General features: G+C 35.0%; 1 protein-coding gene across 1 annotated transcript in view; it reads left to right on the forward strand.

Moving 5' to 3' along the window:
• RNF213 (ring finger protein 213) overlaps window positions 1–24,763 on the forward strand; it is a 167,639-nt gene that overhangs the window by 95,176 nt on the left and 47,700 nt on the right. Inside the window, 11 exon segments of the mRNA XM_074260355.1 lie at window positions 566–1,715; window positions 2,787–2,980; window positions 5,894–6,049; window positions 9,120–12,719; window positions 13,311–13,447; window positions 13,771–13,866; window positions 14,122–14,240; window positions 19,667–19,786; window positions 20,334–20,479; window positions 21,601–21,754; window positions 22,810–22,948. Coding sequence (XP_074116456.1) covers window positions 566–1,715; window positions 2,787–2,980; window positions 5,894–6,049; window positions 9,120–12,719; window positions 13,311–13,447; window positions 13,771–13,866; window positions 14,122–14,240; window positions 19,667–19,786; window positions 20,334–20,479; window positions 21,601–21,754; window positions 22,810–22,948 — 6,011 coding nt within the window.

Here is a 24,763-nt window from a genome sequence, read left to right on the forward strand (position 1 = left end):
ATTAAGCTGGCATTTTTATTTCCAGGTGAACTGTAGGCAGTTTCTTTTTAAGATCTATTAAATGTGTTTCTCCTTGTTTTCAAGGAATATATCCATACAGGGTAGAAATAATACAGTGAGCAGTCTTTGATGGGAAGGTTAACTTATTCTTTTTTCTGCTACACTTAATGATTTGGCAAAGAATTCAAACTGTCCAAAAATTCAGTTGACCATCATTTATGAAAGTCATTTACATACTAGTTTTTTGTTTTAATGCAAATCTGTTCTTGGAAGTTGCAAACATTCAACAAAAGATATGTTTTCTTCTATCTTTTGGCTTGGAAGGGGCTTATAAACTCATTTTGTTTTTAACTTTCTTTTAATTAGATAAGGAAGTTGAAGTCTTTTTTAGGGAAAGCAGCTGAAATAAATGGTAAAGCAGGCAAAATAATTGTCAAAGCAGCCAAACTAAGTGGCCAATCCAGGAATACTTCCATATTATTTTTAACTATTACAATACAATATCAAATTATGCTGTCTTAATATTTTCCTGTTAAAAACTACTCTCTATTTTCATCTTTTCTAGGTATTTTGTAATATTCAGAGACTTGCCCAAGCGTTTATAAATCTTTATACTGCTGGAAATATGCTGTTCAGGTCTTGGACAGCTACAGTATATTGCTCTCCTAAGAGTCAGATTTGCATACAAATGAATTTCCACTTAGAGACTGTAGGACAGCTCACTGGAAATGGGGAAGTAACTGAAGTCCTGGCAGCCCTGTGTAAGCAGATGGAACTCTTCCTTGGGAACTGGAAAAGATTTATGATTGAGAAGCGATCTAAGTATTTTTATCTCAACTATTACACTGCTGAACAATTAGTTTACCTCTGCATAGAGCTCAAGAAACAGAAGCCCAGTGAAGCTGCCTTGGCTATGCTATCCTTCATCAAAAAAAATTGCACCAAATATGATGTCTTAAAATTTTTGAGTACACCTTATGGGAGACATCATATGGATCAAGTCAACTTGGATGAATTAAAATTGGTGCTGTTCTCTGAGTCAGAGCTAATGGGCAAGGTCAAGGTAGTGTGGGACTTTTACATGAGTTGCATGAGTGCCTTTCTACCTAATTGCTTGAATATTGACTCTCTTGGTCTTTGCTTGGCCTACCTGTCAGAGATGGGAGAGGTTCCCACTGAGCGGCATCTCCCACAAGGCTTGCAGGCTGGCCAGCCTAACCTCATCACCTGCCCTCATTCTGATGTGTTGTCTGTGGCCCTAGCTATCTACATGGAGACTCCTCGCCAGCCCCTGCCCAGCTATGATGAGGTGTTGCTCTGTACCCCTTTGACAACCTATGAGGAGGTATCACTGTTCTTACGCCGTTGCCTCACTTTGGGGTACCAGGGGCGTAAGGTCTATAGCCTGCTGTATGCAGATGAACTTAGCTATGAAGTCAGCTGCCAGGTGGAAGAACTGTTTCAGAACTTGTGTGTGCAGTGCCACAGGGAAGACTATCGACTGGTGATCATCTGCAACAGTGATCGAGAACATTGTTATATTCCATCTGTCTTCAGCCAGTATAAAGTCCTCATGACCCCTCAGCAGTTTCTCATGGACATTCAGGATTATCTGCAAAGTCATTACCAAGTCTCACATCATATCCATTCAGCAGCTTCAGTGTTTAAGGATCGTGTCTGTGTGAAGGTTGTGACCTCCAAGAGAGCAGGCGTTGGTAATGATAGCTTAGATTTAAAACTTTAATTTATATTTCTTTTTTCTTTTGAGAAATTAAAGGTTCTTGACATGTTATCTTGATATGTGGTTAAATTTATTTTGCTGATGGAGAAACTAAGGCCCAGAGAGCTTCTAATTCCTTAGCTATGAGTCAGTGATAGAAAGGTCTTCTCCTTTCCTCTCGTGATTTCCATTCTTTAATTATTCCTTACCTCTTCATGATGAGACTTTGACTTTCAAATTATGTTTTCAGTCTCTTATGTATAGTATATCATTCTACTTCCTCATTTATAATCTAAAAAAGACTCTGTAAGCCTCCTTGATAACTATCACATGTAGCATAGGATAGTGGAAAGAACTATAGACTAAGAAGACTTGAATTCAAATCCTTGCTCTACCAATTTGTCGTTGTGTGACCTTGGTCATATCAACTTCCTGGGTTAGACTAAACGTTTTCTAAAGTTTCCACAATTCTGACACGATAGGGTTCTATTATTGCTTTCTTTTTTTTTTTTTTTTCTTAAGCAGATGTGGACTGTCAGGATCAAAGAAATTTTGACTCTTCAGTTACTGCTATATGCTTTTCTTATTGATGGCAGTTTTGATTATATAAAAATAAATTAAATACTAAAATATTTAAAGGAAACTATCAGTTGCAAATAATTTTATTTCAATAACAGTATTAGAAGCATTTCATAAATAAAAACACTGCTACAGAAATATTTTTGGGGGGCCACAGTTACTTTTTTACATTCATTTAGATCCTTATTGAGAAAGTAGTATGGCATACTGTATATAAACTAGATAGTGAAAATTCTAGGGTTATGAGAAGGCTAATATTTAGCTTTTGGTTTGTTTTATATATATAATACCATGAAGTTTGTAGATAACTACATATCTTTTGGACACTTCTACTCACATCTCTCTCTTTTTTTTTTAACATCTCTCTCTCTCTCTCTCTCTCTCTCTCTCTCTCTCTCTCTCTCTCTCTCTCTCTCTCTCTCTCTCTCTCTCTCTCTCTCTCTTTCATAACACCTGGAGTTCTAATTCATTTATTTCAATGTCATAGGAAAATCTCTCTACGTAAAAAGGCTTCATAGCAAACTGAAATTTGAAAATTCTGGGGAGGAAGTACCTCTGAAGACCATTCGACTGATTGAACCCCAGGTGAATGAAAGCAAAGTGCTAGCATCCCTTCTACCTTTCTTGAATGTAAAATACCAGAAAAATCCCATGCTTATTCACCTGGACATCACCTCTTCAGTAAGTGCATTGATTTTATACTATTTTAGTGGCCAAATAGCTAAGATTTTAGAAACACAATTTTAGGACATACCTTGTTTTATAGCTTAGATGTTTTAGAACATGCACTTATGTAGCTTAGATGTTATTGAATTTTTAATGTGTTTAATTTGATTTTATTTTCATTTCCAAATGTTCTTACTCTTCCTCCCTCTCTCCCACCCACTGAGAGGGTAAGAAAAATAAAACTTATTACAAAAATATATAGACTGCATTAGCTATCCTCTGCCTTAGGGGAAAAAAAAAAGGAGGAAAAAGAGAAGAAAATGTGCTTCAGTCTTTAAGTCTATCAAGTCTGTCTTTGGAGAGATGGCATGTTTTATCATATATTCTTTGGAATTGTGGCTGGTCTTTGTGTTAAGAGTTTACTAAGTCTTTCAGAGTTTACTATCTTTATATATTATCATGAACAAGTAAATTATTCTTCTGGTGGTTCATATAGTCTTCCCAGGCCTTCCTGAAACTATTTACTTTTTTATTTCTCATAGCACAGTAATAGTCCATCACATTGTAAAACATAAGTTCAGCCATATCCCAACATATTGGCTTTTGGTTTCCAGTTTTTTGTTTCACAAACTATAGATATTTTTGAATATTGTTTATTAGAGAATATTTTGTTTTATCATTGCTCCTCTTAATCTTCACTTGTTCCTAATCGTCATTCTGTCTTCTCTTTACTTCCTGTTTCTCTGATGGATTAAGTACATTATGATATCCAAATATTGTATGATTTGTCTCTCCTTTGACCAATTCAGATAAAGTAAGGTTTAAGTATTATCCATTCCCTTAACTTCTTCCTTATTTACATATATTCTTTTTTTATGTGTACAATAGCATTTTATTTTTCCTCAGATACATGATAAAATTTTTAGCATTCATTTTTACAAGGTTTGTGCTCTATAATTTGTTTATGTATATATACATACCTACACACATGTATATACTTATATATAGTTTACTTTTCTAGTTACATGTAAAATAATTTTTTTAACATTTGTTTTTAAAAGTTTGAATTCCAGATTCTCCTTTCTCCCTCTCCACCCCCATTGAGAAGGCATATGTGAAGTTATATTTGCATAGATTTCTAATTGTTTACTTTGATTGTGAGATGATTTTTCCTAACCTTATTCTTCCTTTCCCCAACCCTGATTGCACTTTTCTTTTCTTCCTTTTTTTTTTCCTTTCATAATAGAACCCTACCCAAGCCTTCTGTAAATTAGGCTCCTTTTGTGATCCCTGAAACTTGATAGGTTTCAGAGAGGACATATTAGAATGCATTTTGTCATTTTCTTATTTCTTTTGACTTCTGAATTTATACTTTCTATGCAGCTGTGATCTTTTCTTCGGGAATATTTGGATGTTCTCTATATTCTCAGTTTTGTTGAATAAGTTATTCTTGATTGTAAGCTTGTATTCCTTGCCTTCTGGGAATACCATATTCTAAGTTATTCCATTTTTAGTGATAACTGGTAAATTTATATGATCCTTACTAGTTCTTTAGTACTAACTTCTTTAAAGAAGTTCTTACTTTATTTCTGGCTGTTAGTGTTAATTTTTTTATGGGCAATTTTCTTTCATGATTTCTTTAAATGTGATTAGACTTATCAGTATAATGCATTTCTTCTTGATGTATTTTTCAAATCATTTCTTTTTGTTATGATGCAACTTATGTTTTTCTTCTGTTTTCAGTCTTTTGACTTTTAAAAAATTTTTTTGATTCTTAGAGTAAAAAAAGTATACTTATTCCCTTTACATTTTTTCTTCCATACTTAACATTTTTTCCCTATTTTTTCATCTAGTACAGTCATTTTATTTATACTTAAAAACCCCAAACTCTTCATATCTTTTAGGAATTCTAATTGAATTTATGCCTAAGTTGTATTTTTCTTTAAACTTTTACTAAGCTTACTTACTTAACTCACTTTTAGCCTTTTTTTACACTCTTTACTTTTGGATGTATGTCTTGGATGTCCCTGTCACCATAATGTCTCTTTGAGGTAGGATTTTTTTTTTTCTTTGCTGATTCTTCTGGCCTAATTTCTGACATCACACTTTATCCTAAAGCCAGGGACTTCCACAAGATATATTTGGATTTATCTTGTTGCTACTTTGCTGGGGCATTCAGTATTAGGTTATTCTAAGATCTCAGGGACAGCTCAGACTTAATAAGTTTCCCCCACTTGGAGTTGTAGTAAACTATTGCTGCACTTGGTTTTTGGCAGCTAGAAAGCACTGTTGGTTCAGAGTAACAAAACTGTATTCTTTTGAACTATAGGCTCTTTTTAAGTCTAGGATTCCTGCCCTAGTTATTTCTTTAGTTTTAATCTGGTTTAGAATGTAGATCTGAAATCTTACTTCTCTCCTAGGGTCCAAGCTATGCAACTACTGCTTGCTTTTAAAGTGGGATGCTCTCAGTATATAGCCAAGGACTGCTACCACTGCTAAAATGCCACTGCTAGATATAGGTCCCTATTTCTACCTACCATAGATATGTGACCTAAAACTGAGAAGTAGGGAACAGAACTTTGATTTAGTACTTTTTTTCCTTTACTCTACAGAAGTTTAGATCCTTCTATGCTAGATGTGAGATTTCTTCCTGCTCTGGTGGATAGTCTTCTTTACATTGGAATGCTCCTTGTGCCCTTGGCTAGAATCTGTTGTGTGCACACCTTTGTCACCCTCTGCTAATCTAAACTGGAAAATTTTCCTAATTAGGATGTCAAAAGATGGATTTTCTAGATTTGTTTTTTTTTTGGGGGGGGGGAGTTTGGATGGTAGTAGAGCTTGCTGTGCTTCTTTTTCTGCTATTCTTGTCATTTTAGTTTCACCTCTTTCATAGTTTTTTTTAACCTATGTGATTATCTATATCCTTAGGTACAAACTGGAATTTGGGAATTTCTTTTCAAGCTTCTGATTTTACAGTACCTTATGGATACAAATGGGAAAATGTGGCCTCGACATAAGTGCCATTTATATGTTATTGAAATCTTGGAAGTGATTTCCACAGTACCAAAGAGGCCATCAAAATTGGTAAGTATCCAAAGCATTTTATTTGCATTACTCTAAGAAGACTTGTTTCTCTCTTCCAAGTCTGATTGTATGTTAGGGTTTCCTAATTCTTTTTTTTCCCCCCATAACAACATTTGCATTTAATAGATATGAAATGAAAAAGATGTGCAGGGAATGTGTTGGGAATTTCAAAATCCAAATATCTTTGTTCTTGAGTATATAAACTGAAATTTTCTCCGTTTAAAAAATCTTGGTCCTAATTTCTTTTGAGTTTCGCATATTTAGAATTTTTTTATGTTTTTTTTATTAATTTTATAATGAATTTTTTATGTTTACATTGAATACCATGCTGTGCTTAGGATTCTAAGATGTTAGTCCATTAATAAATAGATAATACAGGATTCAGATTTCATCAAACCAGCTAAGATCTATAAGGAACTTTAGTTCACTATTTTATCGTTTAAAAAGTTGAACTTCATATAATATATTTTGGTCAGTTAAGGTAAGCAATTTCTGCTCCATGCATTTTATGAAAGAAAAGAACTAAGAATTATATATACACTAATTACATTGTACACTCTCTGACAGTCTATGAATCTTTGAGGAAATGCCAAGATTTTATTGTAAATTGAATTGGAACTAGCACATAAGAGAGCCTTTTTTAAGTCAAAAAATTTAATATGTAAGAATTAGTTTGATATGATGACTCTTTAGATTCAGGAAAATTTGGGAGGTCTTACTTTGACATATTAATTGTGTGATAATAGGCAAGTCAGCTTTTCATTGATCATAATATTCTCTAAGATTGTATCAGTAAATTTACTTTTAAATGTTTTCTCTAAAGAATGTTTTTTGTCTTTCCTCTATTATTTTTACTTTGTTTTTAAAAATTATCTCATTTTTTTGTATTGTTCTCTCCTCCCATGCATATTGACTAGCTGGACAAAAAAAAAAAAAAAAATCCTTCACAACAGATAAGCATAATCCAACAAAGAAAATGTCCATATCCAGAAATTTGGCCAGTTTGATGACATGATTCATGTTCAGTTCCATGGACTTATGCTTTATCACTGCATTGGTTAGAGTTCTAACATCTTAGTTGTTTTTCTTTATAATTTGTTGTGTAAATTATTCTTCAAATTAATAACTCCTTTTACTCTGCCTCAGTTCTTAAAATGTCTCCCCTTTTTCCTCTTATTCTGTTTATTTTGTCATTCCTTATGGCATAGTAATACTCTTATTTATATAACAGTTTGTTTAATAATTCCTCAATAGGTGAATACCCCCTCATTTTCAGTTTGGGATTACTACAAAAAGAGCAACTCTTAATATTTTTGTATATAGAAGTCTTTTCCTCTTTAATTCCTCTGGAATATAGGTCTGGTAGTGCTGTTTCTAGTTTACAGGTACTTTAGTAACTTTGGGGGGCATACTTCCAAGTTGTTTTCTAGACTACTTGAATGAAGTCTCAGTCCCACCAACAATGCATTATTCTTCTTTCTTTCCCACATCCCTTCCAACATTACCATTAAAAAAAATAATAATAATTTATTTTTCTTCAGTTACATGTAAAGACAATTTTTAATATTTTTTAAAGTTTTGAATTCTGTTCCTCTCTTTCTGTTCCTCTCTTTCTTCCCTCCCTGATCTAAATTATATATGTGCAGTCATGTAAAACATTTTCATATTAGTCATTTTTTGCAAGAAGACTCAAAAAACAAAGAGAAAAACAATATGCTTCAATCTGTATTCAGATAATATCACTTCTTTCTCTAGAGGTAGATCGTATTTTTTATCATGAATCCTTTAGGATTGTCTTAGAACATTGTGTTGTTGGGAATAGCTAGGTTAGCCATCATACGATATTGCTGTTATTATGTATGTTGTTTTCATGATTCGTCTCACTTCATTTTGTATCAGTTCATGTAATACTTCCAGGTTTTTCTGAAATCATTCTGCTTGTCATTTCTCGTAACACAACTTGTTCAGCCATTCCCCAATTGATGAGCCTCTCTCTCTTTTTTTTTATGTTGAGGCAATGGGGATTAAGTGACTTGCCTTGGGTCGCACAGCTAGGAAGTGTTAAGTATCTGAGGTCACATTTGAACTCAGGTTTTTTTGACTTCAGGGGTGGTGCTCTATCCACTGTGCCACTTAGTTGTCCCAAGCATGTTATTTTCTAAAGGAAGTTTCCATACTACAAATTCCCTGTGTTGTTAACATTGCAGTTACAGGTGCTCCTACTGGGCTTATATCCCAAAGAAATACTAAAGAAGGGAAAGGGACCTGTATGTGCCCAAATGTTTGTGGCAGCCCTTTTTGTAGTGGCTAGAAACTGGAAAATGAATGGATGCCCATCAATTGGAGAATGCTTGGGCAAAATTGTGGTATATGAAGGTTATGGAATATTATTGTTCTGTAAGAACTGACCAGCAGGATGAATACAGAGAGGTTTGGAGAGACTTAAATGAACTGATGCTAAGTGAAATGAGCAGAACCGGGAGATCATTATACACTTCAACAACAATACTGTATGAAAATGTATTCTGATGGAAGTGGATAACAGAAGATCTAATTCAGTTCCAATTGATCAATGATGGACAGAATCAGCTACATCCAGAGAAGGAACACTGGGAAATGAGTGTAAACTATTTGCATTTTTGTTTTTCTTTCCAGGTTATTTTTACTTTCTGAATCCAATTCTTCCTATGCAACAAGAAAACTGTTTGGTTCTGCACACATATATTTTATCAAGGATATATTATAACATATATAAGACTGCTTGCCATATAGGGGAAGGGATGGAGGGAGGGAAGGAAAAAATTGGAACAGAAGTGAGTACAAGGGATAATGTTGTAGAAAATTACCCATGCATATGTACTGTCAATAAAAAGTTATAATTATTAAAAAAAATTGCAGTTGCAGAAAACCCCATGGCATCCTCTATACTTCTGTATGATACTTCTCCCCTCTTAATTAATTGGTCTTAATTTTTAAAAATGAAGTAGAAGTAAAATAATATTAAGGGACTTTTTGAAAGCTGCTTAAGTTTTAAACATTTAATTTGTGCATTTTTTTTCCTTTTTTCTAGAATGTACATGGCCAACAGTTCAGTTTTCTTGAAATCTTCCCAAAAGTCACATGCAGACCTCCCAAGGAAGTAATGTGTATGCCTTTGATTTCTTCTGTAAGTGAAATGGAACCAAGAATGGATCGAGAAGAATTCTGTAGTGAATCCTTCCAGAGACCTTTCCAGTATTTAAAAAGATTCTACCAAGGCCAAAACCTTGATATGTTTCAATATAAACCAGGTTCCATTGAAGGGACCCCAGAGGAGTGCCTCCAGCAGTTGCTGATACATTGTGGTATGATGGATCCTTCCTGGTCTGAACTTCAGAACTTTTCTAGGTTTTTGAATTATCAACTCAGAGACTGTGAAGCTTCTCTCTTCTGTAATCCTGCCTTTATTGGTGATACTCTGACAGGCTTCAAGAATTTTGTAGTTACATTTATGATTCTCATGGCCAGAGATTTTGCAACTCCATCACTCAACATTTCTGATCAAAGCTCAGAGAGGCAGGTCTTTAGTATGGATGGTGTCAATGAAGAAGACATTGCTCCTTTCTGTCTCCGAAAGAGATGGGAATCTGAGCCTCATCCATATATTTTCTTCAATGATGACCACACATCTATGACATTTATAGGCTTCCATCTTCAACCAAACCAGAATGGTGGTATTGATGCTATCAGCCACTTGGATGGAAAAATTATCAAGAGAAATGTCATGACACAGGAATTGTATAAAGGATTACTCTTTCAGAGGGTACCCTTCAATATTAACTTTGACCAGTTACCCAGAAGTAAGAAACTTGAAATACTTTGCATGGTTTTGGGAATCCAGTGGCCCATGGACCCTGATGAGACATATGAGCTTACTACAGACAACATCCTCAAAATTCTTGCCATTGAGATGCGGTTCCGATGTGGGATTCCTGTTATAATCATGGGAGAAACTGGTTGTGGCAAAACAAGACTTATTAAGTTCCTGAGTGATCTGCGGCGTGGTGGAATTGATGCTGAGAATATGAAACTAGTGAAGGTCCATGGTGGGACTAGTGCAGCGACAATCTACTCCAAAATCAGAGAGGCAGAAGCAGTTGCTCTTGTTAATAGGATGCAACATCAATTTGATACTATTTTATTTTTTGATGAGGCCAATACAACTGAGGCTGTAAGCTGCATCAAAGAAGTTTTGTGTGATAACACAGTGGATGGAGAGCCCTTGTTTGAGGACTCTGGGTTGCATATCATAGCAGCTTGCAACCCGTACCGAAAGCACACAGAGGAGATGATCAAACGTTTAGAGACTGCTGGTTTGGGATACCGAGTTAAAGCAGATGAGACCGTGGAAAAGCTTGGCTCCATTCCTCTGAGGCAGTTGGTTTATCGGGTTCATGCTCTCCCCCCAAGCATGATCCCCCTGGTGTGGGACTTTGGGCAACTAAACAACACAGCTGAAAGACTATATATTCAACAAATTGCCCAAAGACTTGTCCACTCAATGGGAATTACTCAGAAAGATATTCATGTGATCACAGAGATACTTTCTGCTTCCCAGAGTTACATGAGGAAAAGAGATAATGAATGTAGCTTTGTCAGCCTCCGAGATGTGGAGCGTTGCGTGGAGGTTTTCAGATGGTTTTATGGCCATAGTAGATTGCTCTTAAAGAAACTGAATATTTTTCTCCGAGAGTTAAATGTCCACAAAAACAATTTTGAGAGAGATCCTGTTCTATGGTCATTAGTTTTGGCTATTGGAGTGTGTTATCATGCCTCTTTGGAAGAGAAGGAAGCATATTGGGAAGTTATTTGCAAACTTTTTAAAGGGCCTTATAGTGACATAAAGACAGTTTTGGATGAAATAAGTCAAATACAGGATCTCTTTCTCAGTGGTGTACCTCTAAGAAAAACTATAGCCAAGAATTTAGCTTTGAAGGAAAATATATTTATGATGGTGATATGCATTGAACTCAGAATTCCTCTCTTTCTGGTTGGTAAACCTGGAAGCTCCAAATCCCTTGCTAAGACAATAGTGGCGGATGCCATGCAGGGACAAGCTGCTTATTCTGAACTCTTCAAGGAGCTGAAACAGGTCCATTTGGTGTCTTTCCAGTGCAGTCCCCATTCAACCCCCCAGGGAATCATAGGCACCTTCAAGCAGTGTGCCCGCTTTCAACAAGGGAAGAATCTACAGGAATATGTTTCAGTGGTAGTCTTAGATGAAGTTGGGCTAGCAGAAGATTCTCCCAAAATGCCACTGAAGGCACTGCACCCCCTTTTGGAAGACGGTTGTATTGATGATGATCCTCTCCCACATAAAAAAGTTGGCTTCATTGGCATCTCCAATTGGGCTCTAGATCCTGCCAAGATGAACCGGGGTATTTTTGTTTCACGTGGCACCCCCAACAAGAAAGAACTTATTGAAAGTGCTAAGGGAATTTGCTGTTCAGATACACTTATTCAAGACAAAATTAAAGATTATTTTGCATCTTTTGCTGAAGCTTATGAAGTAGTGTGTGGGACCCAAGACAAGGAATTTTTTGGTTTGCGTGATTACTATAGTCTTATCAAAATGGTCTTTGCTATGGCTAAAGCTTCTAATGAAGAACCTACCCCTCAAGAAATTGCACAAGCAGTCCTTCGAAACTTCAGTGGCAAGGATAATATTGATGCCTTGGATACTTTTACAGCCAAGTTACCAGAGGCAAGGTGCTTTGAAGAAATCAGCACCATTTGTCTCATCTGGCAGAACATTTATGGTGATAGTCAGACTAACCAGCAGGCAGATGTTGAATGCCGCTACTTACTTGTCCTGACCAAAAATTATGTGGCTCTACAGATTCTTCAGCAGGCCTTCTTCAATGAGAACCAACAACCAGAGATTATCTTTGGCTCTAGTTTTCCCAAGGACCAAGAGTATACCCAGATATGCAGAAATATCAACCGTGTCAAAGTCTGCATGGAAACTGGGAAAATGGTAGTGCTCTTAAACCTGCAAAACCTGTATGAGAGTCTCTATGATGCTCTTAATCAGTACTATGTTCATCTTGGTGGTCAGAAATATGTGGACCTTGGTTTGGGTACTCATCGTGTCAAATGCAGAGTTCATCCAGACTTCCGCTTGATAGTCATTGAAGAGAAGGAAGTTGTCTATAAACAGTTTCCCATACCACTCATAAATAGGCTAGAAAAGCACTACCTGGATATCAATACTGTCTTAGAGAAATGGCAGAAAACTATTGTGGAAGAACTCCAGACATGGGTGGAAAATTTCATCAATGTGAATGCAGACCAGCCTTTTGCCAAGCACAGCTACAGCCCTTCTGATGTGTTCATTGGTTACCATTCAGACACATGTGCTTCTGTAGTGCTACAGGTTACTAATAATCTGAAGCAACAGGAGTTGACTGATGAAATTTATGCCAGGGTATCTGATAAAGCCAAGTACATGCTTCTGAATTGTGCCACACCAGATGCTGTGGTCCGACTATCCAGTTCCAAACTGGGATCATTTGCTGCAAAAGCTCTTGCACAAAAATATTATTGTGATCAGCAACATGACTCCTTTGCAGACTTCCTTCAGGACCATCTCCAAAGGATGGATTCAGGGTGTAGCACTGTCTTCACAGAGGTGACATTTTCTTTTTACATTTCCATTTTTATGAATCTTAAGTTTAAGGAATTTAGATAAATTTCAAATCAGCTTATGGCCCCAGTTGATAGTTAAGGTTTGTACTTTAACTCTATCTTAACTGCCAGAGAAGTAATGTGAATAGTGGATGTAGTTTTAGACGGTGAATTGGGTAAAGCAAGATTCAAAGTATACCCCGATACTGACCAAGTCCCATGGCAGTTAATCTTTCTGAGTTTCATCTTCTCATTTATAAAATGAAAGGGCTGGACTAGATGGACTCTAATGTCTCTTTTAGCACTTAAATCAATCATGCTGTGATCCATATTCTTGGGATGTGTATTGTATAGAATCTTCTTTTTTGAATATCTACTGCTAGTATCTTCTGTTTGTAGTTTTAAAAAATACAAATTTATTCTTAGATTCTTGGTAAAGGCTTAATTAAATTATATGAAAATTATGCATATTTTCTTGTTCTCAAAATTTTAAAGCAGTTATTTTTGTTTTATATATAAATATATGTATAAATATATATGCATAAATAAATACTATTTGTAAAAAACAAACAAACCTATTTCCTCTGTTTTTCAGATCACTACTTTTTCTAGACTACTGACAAGTCATGATTCTGAAACTTTAGAGACTGAATTACAGGGTCTAGTTCAAAAACCTAGAATACTCTGGCTACAGCAATTTGATACAGAATATTCATTTCTCAAAGAGATCCGGTGGGTATTCCACTCTTTATTGTCATTACAACTTAAAGCTTGACTAGAATGATTTCTGGAAGTGTTCCCAGATATGCTGGAACATAGGAAACATTAATTAGGAAAATAGTGATACTATAACATTCTTTCCATTGCTATTACCACCTAAAAGTTAGTAGCAATCATAAAAATGCTTCCTGAAGCTAGTTACTTTGTGGTATCAGGGAATATCCCTAAAATTTTACTGCTCTCATATTTCTGCTCCAAAGTCCATTGCCTTCATCTGTGCTTCAGGTGACTCCTTTCCCAGAATTGAAATTTTAGAAAATTTTCTTCTTTTCTAGGAACAGCTTGGATATTACAGCTGGAAATAAAATCCTGATTATTCAGACAGATTTTGAAGATGATCCTAAGAGTGCTCAGCTTATTGCCTCAGCAAAGTATGTTTACATATTTTAGAATATGGGAGCCAGTTAAAAGGGTTACCTCATTAGACCAGTAACATAACTTTTTTTTAACTAATAACATTTCATTAATTTTCTGAAGATTATTAGGAGCTTGAAATTTAGGATTTTGTTTGAGAGAGAAAAGATGGTAACTTGGAATAAAATTGCTAGCCAGCATACCAGAGATAGATGGAGAATTTATGAATTGAATTCCTTAAAGAACATTTTTGTATTTTTTTTCATTGATAGATATTCTGCTGTAAATGAAATCAACAATTTGCTGTTAGACAAAGGCCACATCTTTGTCTACTTTATCACAAAACTATCTCGAATGGAAAGTGGAGCTTCTTATGTAGGTTTCCATGGAGGTAAGGCTAGAGACAGTACTTACATATTCTTTCACATAATTTGTAAGTGGTTTCTACATACATCTTTTCTCCTTGTCAAACATTTCTATTTGGATTCTGATTTTTTCTCACATATTATAAAAATTTTACTTTGCTAAAGAAAATTAAATGCTTGCAATTTGGAATTTGCTGGAGAGAGAAGAGGTGATCTCCTTGGGTTTAGAAACAAAAAATCAATTAACAGACATTGCTGTGTGATTTGCAATTAAAAAAAAAAAAAAAAAAAAAAGTAAAACAGCCCTTTCCCTTAAGGAGATTACATTCTCTTAAAAGAGAAAAGCTTATATACCTAATAGGTTATACAAAATGATAAGGTATTTTGGAGGATCTAGGAAAGACTGAGCCTAAGGGGAAGTAAGGGATTCTTAAAGGTGAAAGGGATAAAGAAGTTTGTTAAAGGTATGTGTGTCAGCCAGTGCAAAGAGGTTAGGAATGGACTCCATTTATATGCTTGTCAAATTATATAACGTATAAGACTGGAAAGGTAACATGGGAAGATTGAGAAATAGACATTTTGTCTTAGAGATGACATGAAACCACTGAAAGTTGAATAAGGAGTGACATAATCAAAATTACACTTGAGGAAAATCACAATAGCAGCTGTTTTGAGGATGGAAAGATTTGTGGATAGTGTGTTGAGTCTGGAATCAGGGAAATCTGAATTCAAATTTAGCTTCAGGTATAGTTATGTGATCCAGGCAAGTCATTTAAATGTTTTTTGCTTCAATTTCTTGTAAAATGGAGATTAATAGCACCTACTTCCCAGGGTTGTTGTGAGGATTAAATAAAATAACAATTGTAAAACATTTGGCATGTTATCTGGCAAATAAAGTTTTAAATAGTGCTAGATAAATATTGGTGCTACTGCTGTGTTTTCATTGTTGTAAACTAGTTAGGAGTTGAGACTAGTTAGGATGCTATTTCAAAACCCAGGGACAAAAGTGAAGAGGGTCTGGACTAGGATGATGACTATATTAGTGGCAAGAAGACAGATGTGAGAAATGATACAGTGGAGCTGGATGTGATATTTACAGCTGATTATAGGGTGAAAAAGAGTGAGGAATTAGGAACGACAATAAGATTGTGAACCTGAATGCCTGAAAAACGTGATCATGATCTTGAAATAAGAGTAATCATTGATCCAAAGATGAGCAGCTGCTTTATTCCTAAGGGATACTAGTTTGACTAAATTTTGACTATACATTTATGTTTTGAGTGGTCAGTGCTTTATGTAATTTCTCATATTTCAAAGTATAATTCATATATTAATTCATTCCTACAAAAGTGAGGCAAAATGATATAATTGGGTCAATTTAAAACATATATTAAAAATAATAATAATATTCTCTTTTTAGGAGGATTCCCCCCCTCAGGAAATAAAATGCTTGTATTAAAAAAAGAAAGGAAATAGGGAAGTTTGGAAAATGAGGCAATTTTGGTAGAATCATAATGAGTTCTATTTAGGACATGTTGGATTTGAGATACCAATAGTTTAAAATAATTTAATAGGCAGTTAGTGATGCTTACCTGGGGCTCAGGAAAAGTTTAGGCCTGTAGATCTATGAGTCATCTCCATAAAGGTGATATTTCAATTATGTAATTAGATAATCAAGACATAAAGTAGAGTGTGAGAATAGAAAACAATCCAGGCCAGAGCCTTGGAGGTGTACATATAGATAGGAAGTGGGCTATGAAGAATGATTTAGCAAGAGAGACCAAGAAGGGAGGATTTTTCATATAGTAGAACAATAGAGCAGTGTCATGAAAATCAGAGGAGAAGGCATCCAGGAACACAGCATGTCAAATGTTGCATGCATATATTGTTGTTCAGTCATGACTCCTTTCAGGTTTTCTTGGCAAAGAAAGAATGATTTGTTATTTACTTCTCCCACTTTATAGATAAAGAAACTGAGGCAAACAGGATTAAGTGCCTTGCTCAGGGTTACACAGCTTGTAAAAGTCTGAGGCCAGATTTGAATTCAGGAAGAGGAATCTTCCTCACTCCAGGCCCTATACTGTATCTCTTATTTTCCTAATCTCTAGCAGAGTTATTTAAAAGAAACAATTCCAGAATTGGAAAAGACTTCAGGTGCCATTTAACCCACTCTATTCCTGATCAGAAATCACCTGTTTAGTGTACCAAACAAAATTTTATGCAACTTTTGCTTGGAAAAAATCTAGTGAGACTAGCTATATCCTGAAATAGACCATTCTACTTTTGGTCAACTCCAATTGTTAGGAAGTGTTTCTTTTTTTTAAACTTTGATCTGCTTCTCTTCAGCTTCTTCCTCTTACTCCTGGTTGTGCCTTCTGAGGTTGAACAACTCAAGTCTAGCCCTTTTTCACGTGACATTCTTCAAATTATTATACTCCCCTTAAGTCTACTTTTTCCTGGCTAATCAGTCCCATATCTTTTTCAGATGAACTTCTTTTTATATATAGCACTGAAGACCATTTTCAAAGCTAATATGAAATCACCAGTGACTACTTTTTAGGTCTAGCCATTCGACAATTTCTAAATCTACTTAGCTCTATTGACATTTACTCTATATTTCTCAATCTTCTCCACAAGAACTAGCAGAGCCTTTGTCAAATGCTTTTTTTTTTTTCAAACTGCTTATCAGAAAAAGAAAGAGTTAGTATGACATGATCTGTCAAAAATAAAGATGTGCTGGGTGGTCTTTGTGATCACCATTTCCTTTTTTGGTTGTTCATTAATTACTCCTTTAAAATTTACCATCCCTTCTGTTTCCAGAAAGAAAAATCATTGCCTAATGATTTATGCCCTCTATCTTTTGTTTTTTGGTAAATTAGGACATTTGCCCCACTCCAGTCCTAAAGTACAATTATAATCTCTTCTGTGGTATTTTGAAATCACTGATAGATGTGTTCTTTGCTGGTAGGAAAAAACGATACATCAAGCCTTGTGTTATACTAAGGGCTGGCACAATTTCTAGATCTGTTTCTGAATTAACTTAAGAATTTTACCTGAAATCCTATGGAAATAGCATGGAAGGATGTTAATATCCATCACAGAATGCTTTGATTAACAGTGCCAGTGGACTTCCTGGTAGAGGTGTGTGCAATCAGAAACTCTGGTCATAGCAAAACACTATTTTAGTCTAATAATTATCTTTGAAAGAATTTTAACTAGATAAGAATAACAATAAATCTGAATTTCTGATATAATTTTTTAAAAAAAGCAAAGATCACTGCCTGTTCTTTTAGTATCCTGAGTTTTAGTTTATTCTGATTAGTACTTGTATAAGAAAGAATGTAAATCCTGTTTCTGCTAATTATGCAACTGCCTTACTAGCCACTATGCTATGATATCTTATTGATATTTAGTTTATTTTTTTAACTTAAAAAATTATTTTTCAATTTTAGTGTTATTTTCGGTTCTGGTTTCTCTTCCCACTCTCCTCCCCACCTATTGAGAAACAAAATACAGATCCTCTTATCAATATTAAGTCATGAAAAACAAATTTTCCCAAATGTATTGAGGAAGAGGGGAAAAAAAAGAAAAAAGAAAGAAGATAATGAATACTTTACTCTGCATTCTGAGTCCATTAGTTCTTTTTTGGTAGTGTGTTTTGTGAGAGGCCTTTACATAAAGGAGTTTCTTGTTGGAGTATATAGCTTTCTACAGTTGGACTCATTCTCCTAGTGTAGATAGAACTGTCAATAGATTAAGTCCTTGTCATAGTATCCAGTTTATGTCTAAGGAAAGGCCTAAGGGCCAGCTAATAAATGGCATGGTAGTTGCTAGGAAGAATCCCTTATATTAGTTCAGATACTAGGAATAATGTAAAATTGTGAGAGTCAATTCAAGAGATTTATTGTAGTCAATGAGGAAGAGAGGAAAGGTAAGAGAGGAAAAGGGGACTTGATGTATATATAACCCAGACAAATACATAAGACATAAGGTATAATTCGTGTGAGGGAAAGGCTGCTTTGGGAAGCACAGAGACAGTAGGAAAGGAGTGTTCTAGCAGAAAGGTATATTCCTATTGAAGGAGAGGATATGTTCCAAATTGCCCTTCTGAGATTAAGATTCTTATACTATGATTTTGGATGGCTTCTCTGAAGCTGGCCAATTTGTTTGCCAAAGATCACAGCAGAACATTACTTTGGGCGGGGGTATGGATTTGTTATTAGAGAAAAAACAAACTGGTAGTAGATAAAATATTATTTTGGTGTTTTGCATGTCAAGAAGAAAAACAAAGCTTGGTGAGAGAGAAAATATTTGTGAAACATATCAGTAACTAACTTACTGTTACAGTTACAACTGATATTGTCAGTATTTTTCCATGAATATATTCTGTAAGTTTACAGTGTCAGTTAAGGGGAGACTATTGTAAATGTCTCAAGATCAACAGGTCTAAGTTTATAATAAGGTATTTCACTTTGAGTTTTGTCACTGTCGGATCATTGTGTTGATGAGTTACTAAGTCTTTCATATTTGATTATTTTTTTTACATTATTGTTGTTATATAAATGATTCTCCTGAAACATTGTACATAGTAATAATAATATTGTAACAATGATCAAGCGTGAAAGACTTAGCTGCTCTGATCAATATAATACATAATACAAGACAATTCCAAAGGACCCATAAAAAATCTATCTACTTCCAGAGAAATAACTCATAAACTCTGTGTGCATTTTGAAGCATATTGCCCCAAAGTTAAGGGGCAGAAGCAAATGTTGAGGATGTTGAAATGGAATGTGATTCTGGCAGTAACTATAGGGATCTTTGACTTTGAAATTTACTTAATAAAGTACTTAATAATATCCTTTGGGGAGATAAAGGAAGGTGGTTTCAGATTCCTGGAGTTCCATGGTGTGGAACTTCTGGTACCAAAAAACCCCTACACTACCAATTATTGTTCTGCAGCTTATAGTCTGAGAGCAGGACAATCCTTTTTGCATTATGGACACCTTTGGCAGATTGGTGAAGATTGTATACTCTTCAGAAAAATGTTTCTAAATGTATTGAATAAAATACATAGGGTTACAAAGGAAAATTATTTAAATACAGTTACCAAAATATTTTTTAAACCCTTAACATGGACTCCTAATTAAAAACTTCAGTTTTAAAGAGCTGCCGGGAATCCTAAGAAATTAAGAAACTCACTAATGTCACATAGCCAGCAATTATCAATCAGGACATGAACTAGATACTCTTGACTTTGGGGTTACTTTTCTGAGTACTTCACCATACTACCCTGCTCCCATAGTAGGATAATATTTTTAATTATTGCAGATTGAAAATCATCAAGCAGTTAGACTATTCTAATTTGCTGTTTATCTTAAGTATCCAAATAGGGCTAGAGATTAAAAAAGGGAAATACAATGATACTGTCTGCTTATGTTCTCCTCCCTAGGTCTTTGGCACTCTGTGCATATTGATGACCTAAGAAGACCCACCATTATGGTTTCTGATGTGACCATTTTACAAAATGTTTCAATCAGCCAACTATTCAAGCCAGAGGATATATTTGAGTGTAAGTCACTTGCTAAGATCTCAAGAAGTTTGAGAATGTATTGATATACAAGAAGGGATATCAGGATGATACCTTAGACCTGGGGAAATATTGGTGGCAGATAGAATGCCCCTGACATTGATTATTGGGAGACTTGCATTAGCAAGAATGGGTCAAGATCTATTTCACTTGATATCTACGTTGCTTTGGAAAACAGCAGAGCCTGTTTAAAGAATTCACGTTCATTCACATTTAAGGGATTGACACAATGTGGTTGTTAGCTAATTTGAATTATAGCATGAAAAAATTGGTGCATTTTATATGCAATTTAGCATATTCTCCATGATTGTTATCAATTTGTGAGTCAGAAGGGATGTCACTAGTATATTAGATTGAATGATGAGTTCCCTAGTTGACCAGTTTTGTCATTAACGGAGTCAACACAATTTGGAGATCCCATTGAAGTCAGTTTCCTACCAGGGCTTGAGGGTCTTTGCCTTCAGAGAAAAGAATTACTTGTCCTATTCCTGTTGCTAGAACATTGAGTTGTTTCTTTCTTTCCTTGTAGCCATATCTCCCTTAGCAATGGAGGTGGAGCCTGGGGCAGAAGCAAATGATGAGGATGTTGAAATGGAAACTGATACATCTTCTGGTGAAATGGAGACGGAAAATCCTGAGATGGAAAAAGAAAGTTCAGAAATAAATAAAACTAAAGTGAGTTCAGGATCACTTGGTCTTCTTTTGTTCTGCTAATGCACACTTTTAGCTACATCTTATCAGCACTTATATTTTCCTTCTGAATTGGAATTTGTTAGCATAATATTATACTATCCTTTGCTGTGGCTCTTCCATGTAGTTGTTTTAAAGTATGATGCAGATGGGCTCAAAATCTTGGGTTCTATTCCCTTGTGTATGCCAGTGGAAACTGAGGATAATATGGTTGCATCCAGAAAAAATAAAGTCACCATTATTATATAATAATATCTTATGATATGTTCCCTACCCAATGATCAATAACATTATTTTTACATGTTAAGAATGGCATTTAAAAGCCCTGGGGGGGAGGGGGGAGGTAGCTAGGTGGCACAGTGGATAGAGCACTAACCCTAAAGTCAGGAGGACCTTAGTTTAAATCTGGCCTCAGACACTTAGCTGTGTGACCCTGGGCAAGTCACTTAACCCCAGTTGCCTCAGGGGGGAAAAAAACCCTAGGATTCTGAAGTGAAAAGTACTCTTGTAACAATGATCAATAATATTTATTAAGCATTAGAGATTTAAGTGAAGGCAAAAATCCCTTGCCCTCTAGGAACTCACATTCTAATGGAAGAGAAAACATATAAGTGGTTCTCAATGCTTGGTCAGGCAATTATCTTAGGATAAAACTATTCTCATTAATACTGAAAATTTAAATTTCTAACATATTTCATTGGGAATAATTCACATTAACAAAAGCTTTTTGGGGTCCTCAGTAATTTTAAGAGTGAAAGAGAGATCCTGAGACCAAAAAATTTGAGAACCACTAATGTAAAATGAGGAACATAGACATATATAGAGTAGATAGAATTTAATATAGAGATACTACTAATACCTGTACAGAATATGAAAGACCTCCTACTGAAGGTGGCATTTGACTTGAGGCTTGCACAAAGCCAGAGCATCTAAGTGGCTGAATTGAGAAAGAGCACCAAGAGATAGGAGATAAAGTATTGTAATAAATGGTGTAAAAGTAATAAATTAGATTATATAGAAGAGTATGTGAAGACTTGAAAGGTAGAAAGGAGGTAGCTTTCTTTTCTATGAAAATGACTTGACTTGTCTTGTTTCTTTGAATATAGGAACACACCCAGGCCCTGGATACTACCAGTCTTCTCAGAAGTTGTGTACAGAGTGCTATGGGAATGTTAAAAGACCAGAATGATGCTTTTAAGCGTGCTACAAGGAGAGTAGAAATTCTTCTCAGCCTATTAACTGAAAATGATGATATGAAAGGTATGTGGGGATGGAGTGTGCGAATACTGAAATACCGAACTCCCCAAAATATATTGGGGTCTGAGATTATGGAATGAGATGTCTCAAAACAATTTGTAGGTTTAGATCTCCAAATCAAGAGGCAAAGATTTTTTTAGGTTGTGATGGCATGCTAATTTTCATAAAGATTTTTAGCTATTAAGAAGAAAGATGCCATATAGAAGGGCAAGTTCCTAATGAATTAGCTATAACAAGGGGGTTATATATAATATATATATATAGCTATAATGAAAGGTAGGCAAAATTAACTTGCTGCCATAAAGTGGGCTAAATTCCTAAAGAAATTGGGAGGGAGGGGCAGACAACTCAGGGAGGGAGGTTCTATTGTTATCTGCATTTTAAAGCTGAGGAAACCAAAGACAGAGATCAGATAACTTTCCCAGAGTTATAAAGCTAGAAGTGTCATAGGCCATTAGATCTTTCCGATTACAGAAACAGTACTCTATCTACCTTATGCTGTCTCCAAAATATATGTGTGTATGTATGTAAAACATTTGATGGTTTGCAAAATGTTTCACAATTATCATCTCATTTGAGCCTCACTGAAACCCTGGAAGAGAGGTGCTATTATCATTCTTATTTTACAAATAAGGAAATTGAGGCCAACAGTAGTTAAGTGGCATATGCAGGGTTGGATTTGAACTCACATCATCCTGAATCCACATTAGTATTCTATCTACTATTCCACCACATTGTAGAATGAATTAACTAAATTGGTTCTCTATTCTTAGTCTTTTGAAGGAGTGAAAAATCTCAATAAATGAAATAGGGAAGCTACCAGAAATCACTTGTGCTTTGACTAAACCAAGTACTAGGCACTCAAATTATTTGTTGAATGAATAATAAATTTTTGACACTAAAATGTAACTTTTTTTTTCAAGCACTTTGTTTACTGATGGTATATTATCTAAACAAGAACATTTAAAACACTTTAGAAGCTAGATCTTATAATCAGTCCTTATGGCCAAAACTTAATAGAACCTGTTTTTAGGTTCTAATGTTTTTTCTCTTTGCAGGTGCTTTTTTACAGGTTTTCAAGACTCGTTTGTTCTCTCTTTTGAAGAAACAAGAAGAAAACTATTTCTACAATATGAAGCAATGGGTGGTAAGAGAAGCTTCCAATCAGAATGCCCTCCAGGAGGCAGGAACATTCAGGTATGAGGATTATAAAGGGGCTTTGCAAGAAAATGCAATAAATCAAAAGATATAGAGCTATAAGGGACTTTGAAGACCATCTTTTCCCACAAAACTTCCCACAAATGAGTGTCTGAGGCCCAAGGAGATAAAGTGATTTGCCTGATTTCACATGGGCAACAATTAGCAAAGTTGAGATTGTTCCACCTTCAGTATTCTTTCAATTAAACCACATAAGCTGTTCTTTATTTAGGCAGCTGGTGGTACTGTGAATGGAGTGCCAAAACTAGAGTCAGGAATATCTGAATTCATATGCAGCCTCACACAGTTATTAGCTGTTTATTAGATATCATTATTATCATCATCATCATCATCAATCTTTTTTCTGTCGAGAGGCACATCTAGGTGGTAACGTCCAACACTTCTGCAACTGTTTAACTATGTATGAGTGCTTAATCTTTAAAAAGCATCTTTAAAAGCACACAAAGGTCAGAAACTCTAAGCTTTCAAAATTATTTTGCAGTCAAAATATCTTATGCCATTCTTTCCTTTAGAACATCTATTATCTCCATTTGTATCTCAAGAAAATAATCTTAAGAGAAATAAAATGATTTTCCTAGGCCTCTTTTATGAAGTGAGAATTGAATCCTAGACCCAAACCATGTGTCTTTTTCTTTACACTATTGTAGAATTTAATCCTCTCCTCATTAGTCACCTTCTAGGTAATCAATAGAAGAAAAATTATTTAAAATAATTAAAAACATAAATCATAGATTTATAAATGTTAATTCTTTGATAAGCTTTTGTTTTTCTGCTGTTGCTTAGTCTCAGTAGGCATACATGTAGATATTGTTGCCATTTAATTTATAGTTTGTTTTTGACAGTACTAAAAGATATGTTATAAGGAAGATGTGCTTCTTCCTTCTGTCAATTTCAAAAGGTTCAAAAGTGTCTCATTTTTGCCTCCCATTTTAATTCATTATGAATAAATTTATCATCTGACTTTATCTTGACCATGAAGTCTCTACTTCACTAAGGAAGGCATATTATTTATAATAAGAAAAGGTTATAGTTCCTCTCTACTTATTCTCAATCAAGACTGCATGTCCACATTGGATGCAATGTTTTCAGGAAGCTTGTGAATATTCAGATGAGCATAAATACTGATCACTAGTACAAATTTGCCATAGGCCCTCAGTAAATGCTCTTATTGAACCCTTTTCAAATCATGTCCACCGTTATTTTTCATTATTCTTGGGGTCATCGGATTTAGATTTGGAAGGGATCTTTGAGAGCTGTTGGTCTATTTTTTTTTATTTTTACAGGAAACTTCTTAGCTCTTTCCCCCCCTCCCACCCTGTGCCTACATTTAAGAATGGTATTAGAAATTAGGAAATATAGGTTTATATCCCAGGTCTGTGATTTAATTGGCTTTGAGACTTTAGAAACAAGTCATTTAACCTCACTGATGCCTCAGTTTCCTTATATGTACAATAGGAAGGATTTATTCATAAAGTGGTATATAGATTAAGTGAGAGAACAAATTATAAAAGCACTTTAAAGAATAAAGGATTCTGTCCTTGTAAAGTGATTACAGCATTTGGATAACCTTGGGGTGGATTTATTGAATTTTCATTCTCCCACTAGAATGTTGAGATATATTAATTGTGTGTAATCATTGTTACCCAGTGGTTCACACAAAAATATATTCTGTTTTTCCATTACATCCTTTTCCATAAATTGATCAAATTCTCCATAAATTTTTTCAACAAGCACTTATTAAATATTGATATCAGGCATTGTGCATGGTCATTGGAGATATGAAGACTAAAATCA

The sequence above is a fragment of the Sminthopsis crassicaudata genome, chromosome 4 (assembly GCF_048593235.1).
Source record: "Sminthopsis crassicaudata isolate SCR6 chromosome 4, ASM4859323v1, whole genome shotgun sequence".
In the NCBI taxonomy this organism is placed as follows: domain Eukaryota; kingdom Metazoa; phylum Chordata; class Mammalia; order Dasyuromorphia; family Dasyuridae; genus Sminthopsis; species Sminthopsis crassicaudata.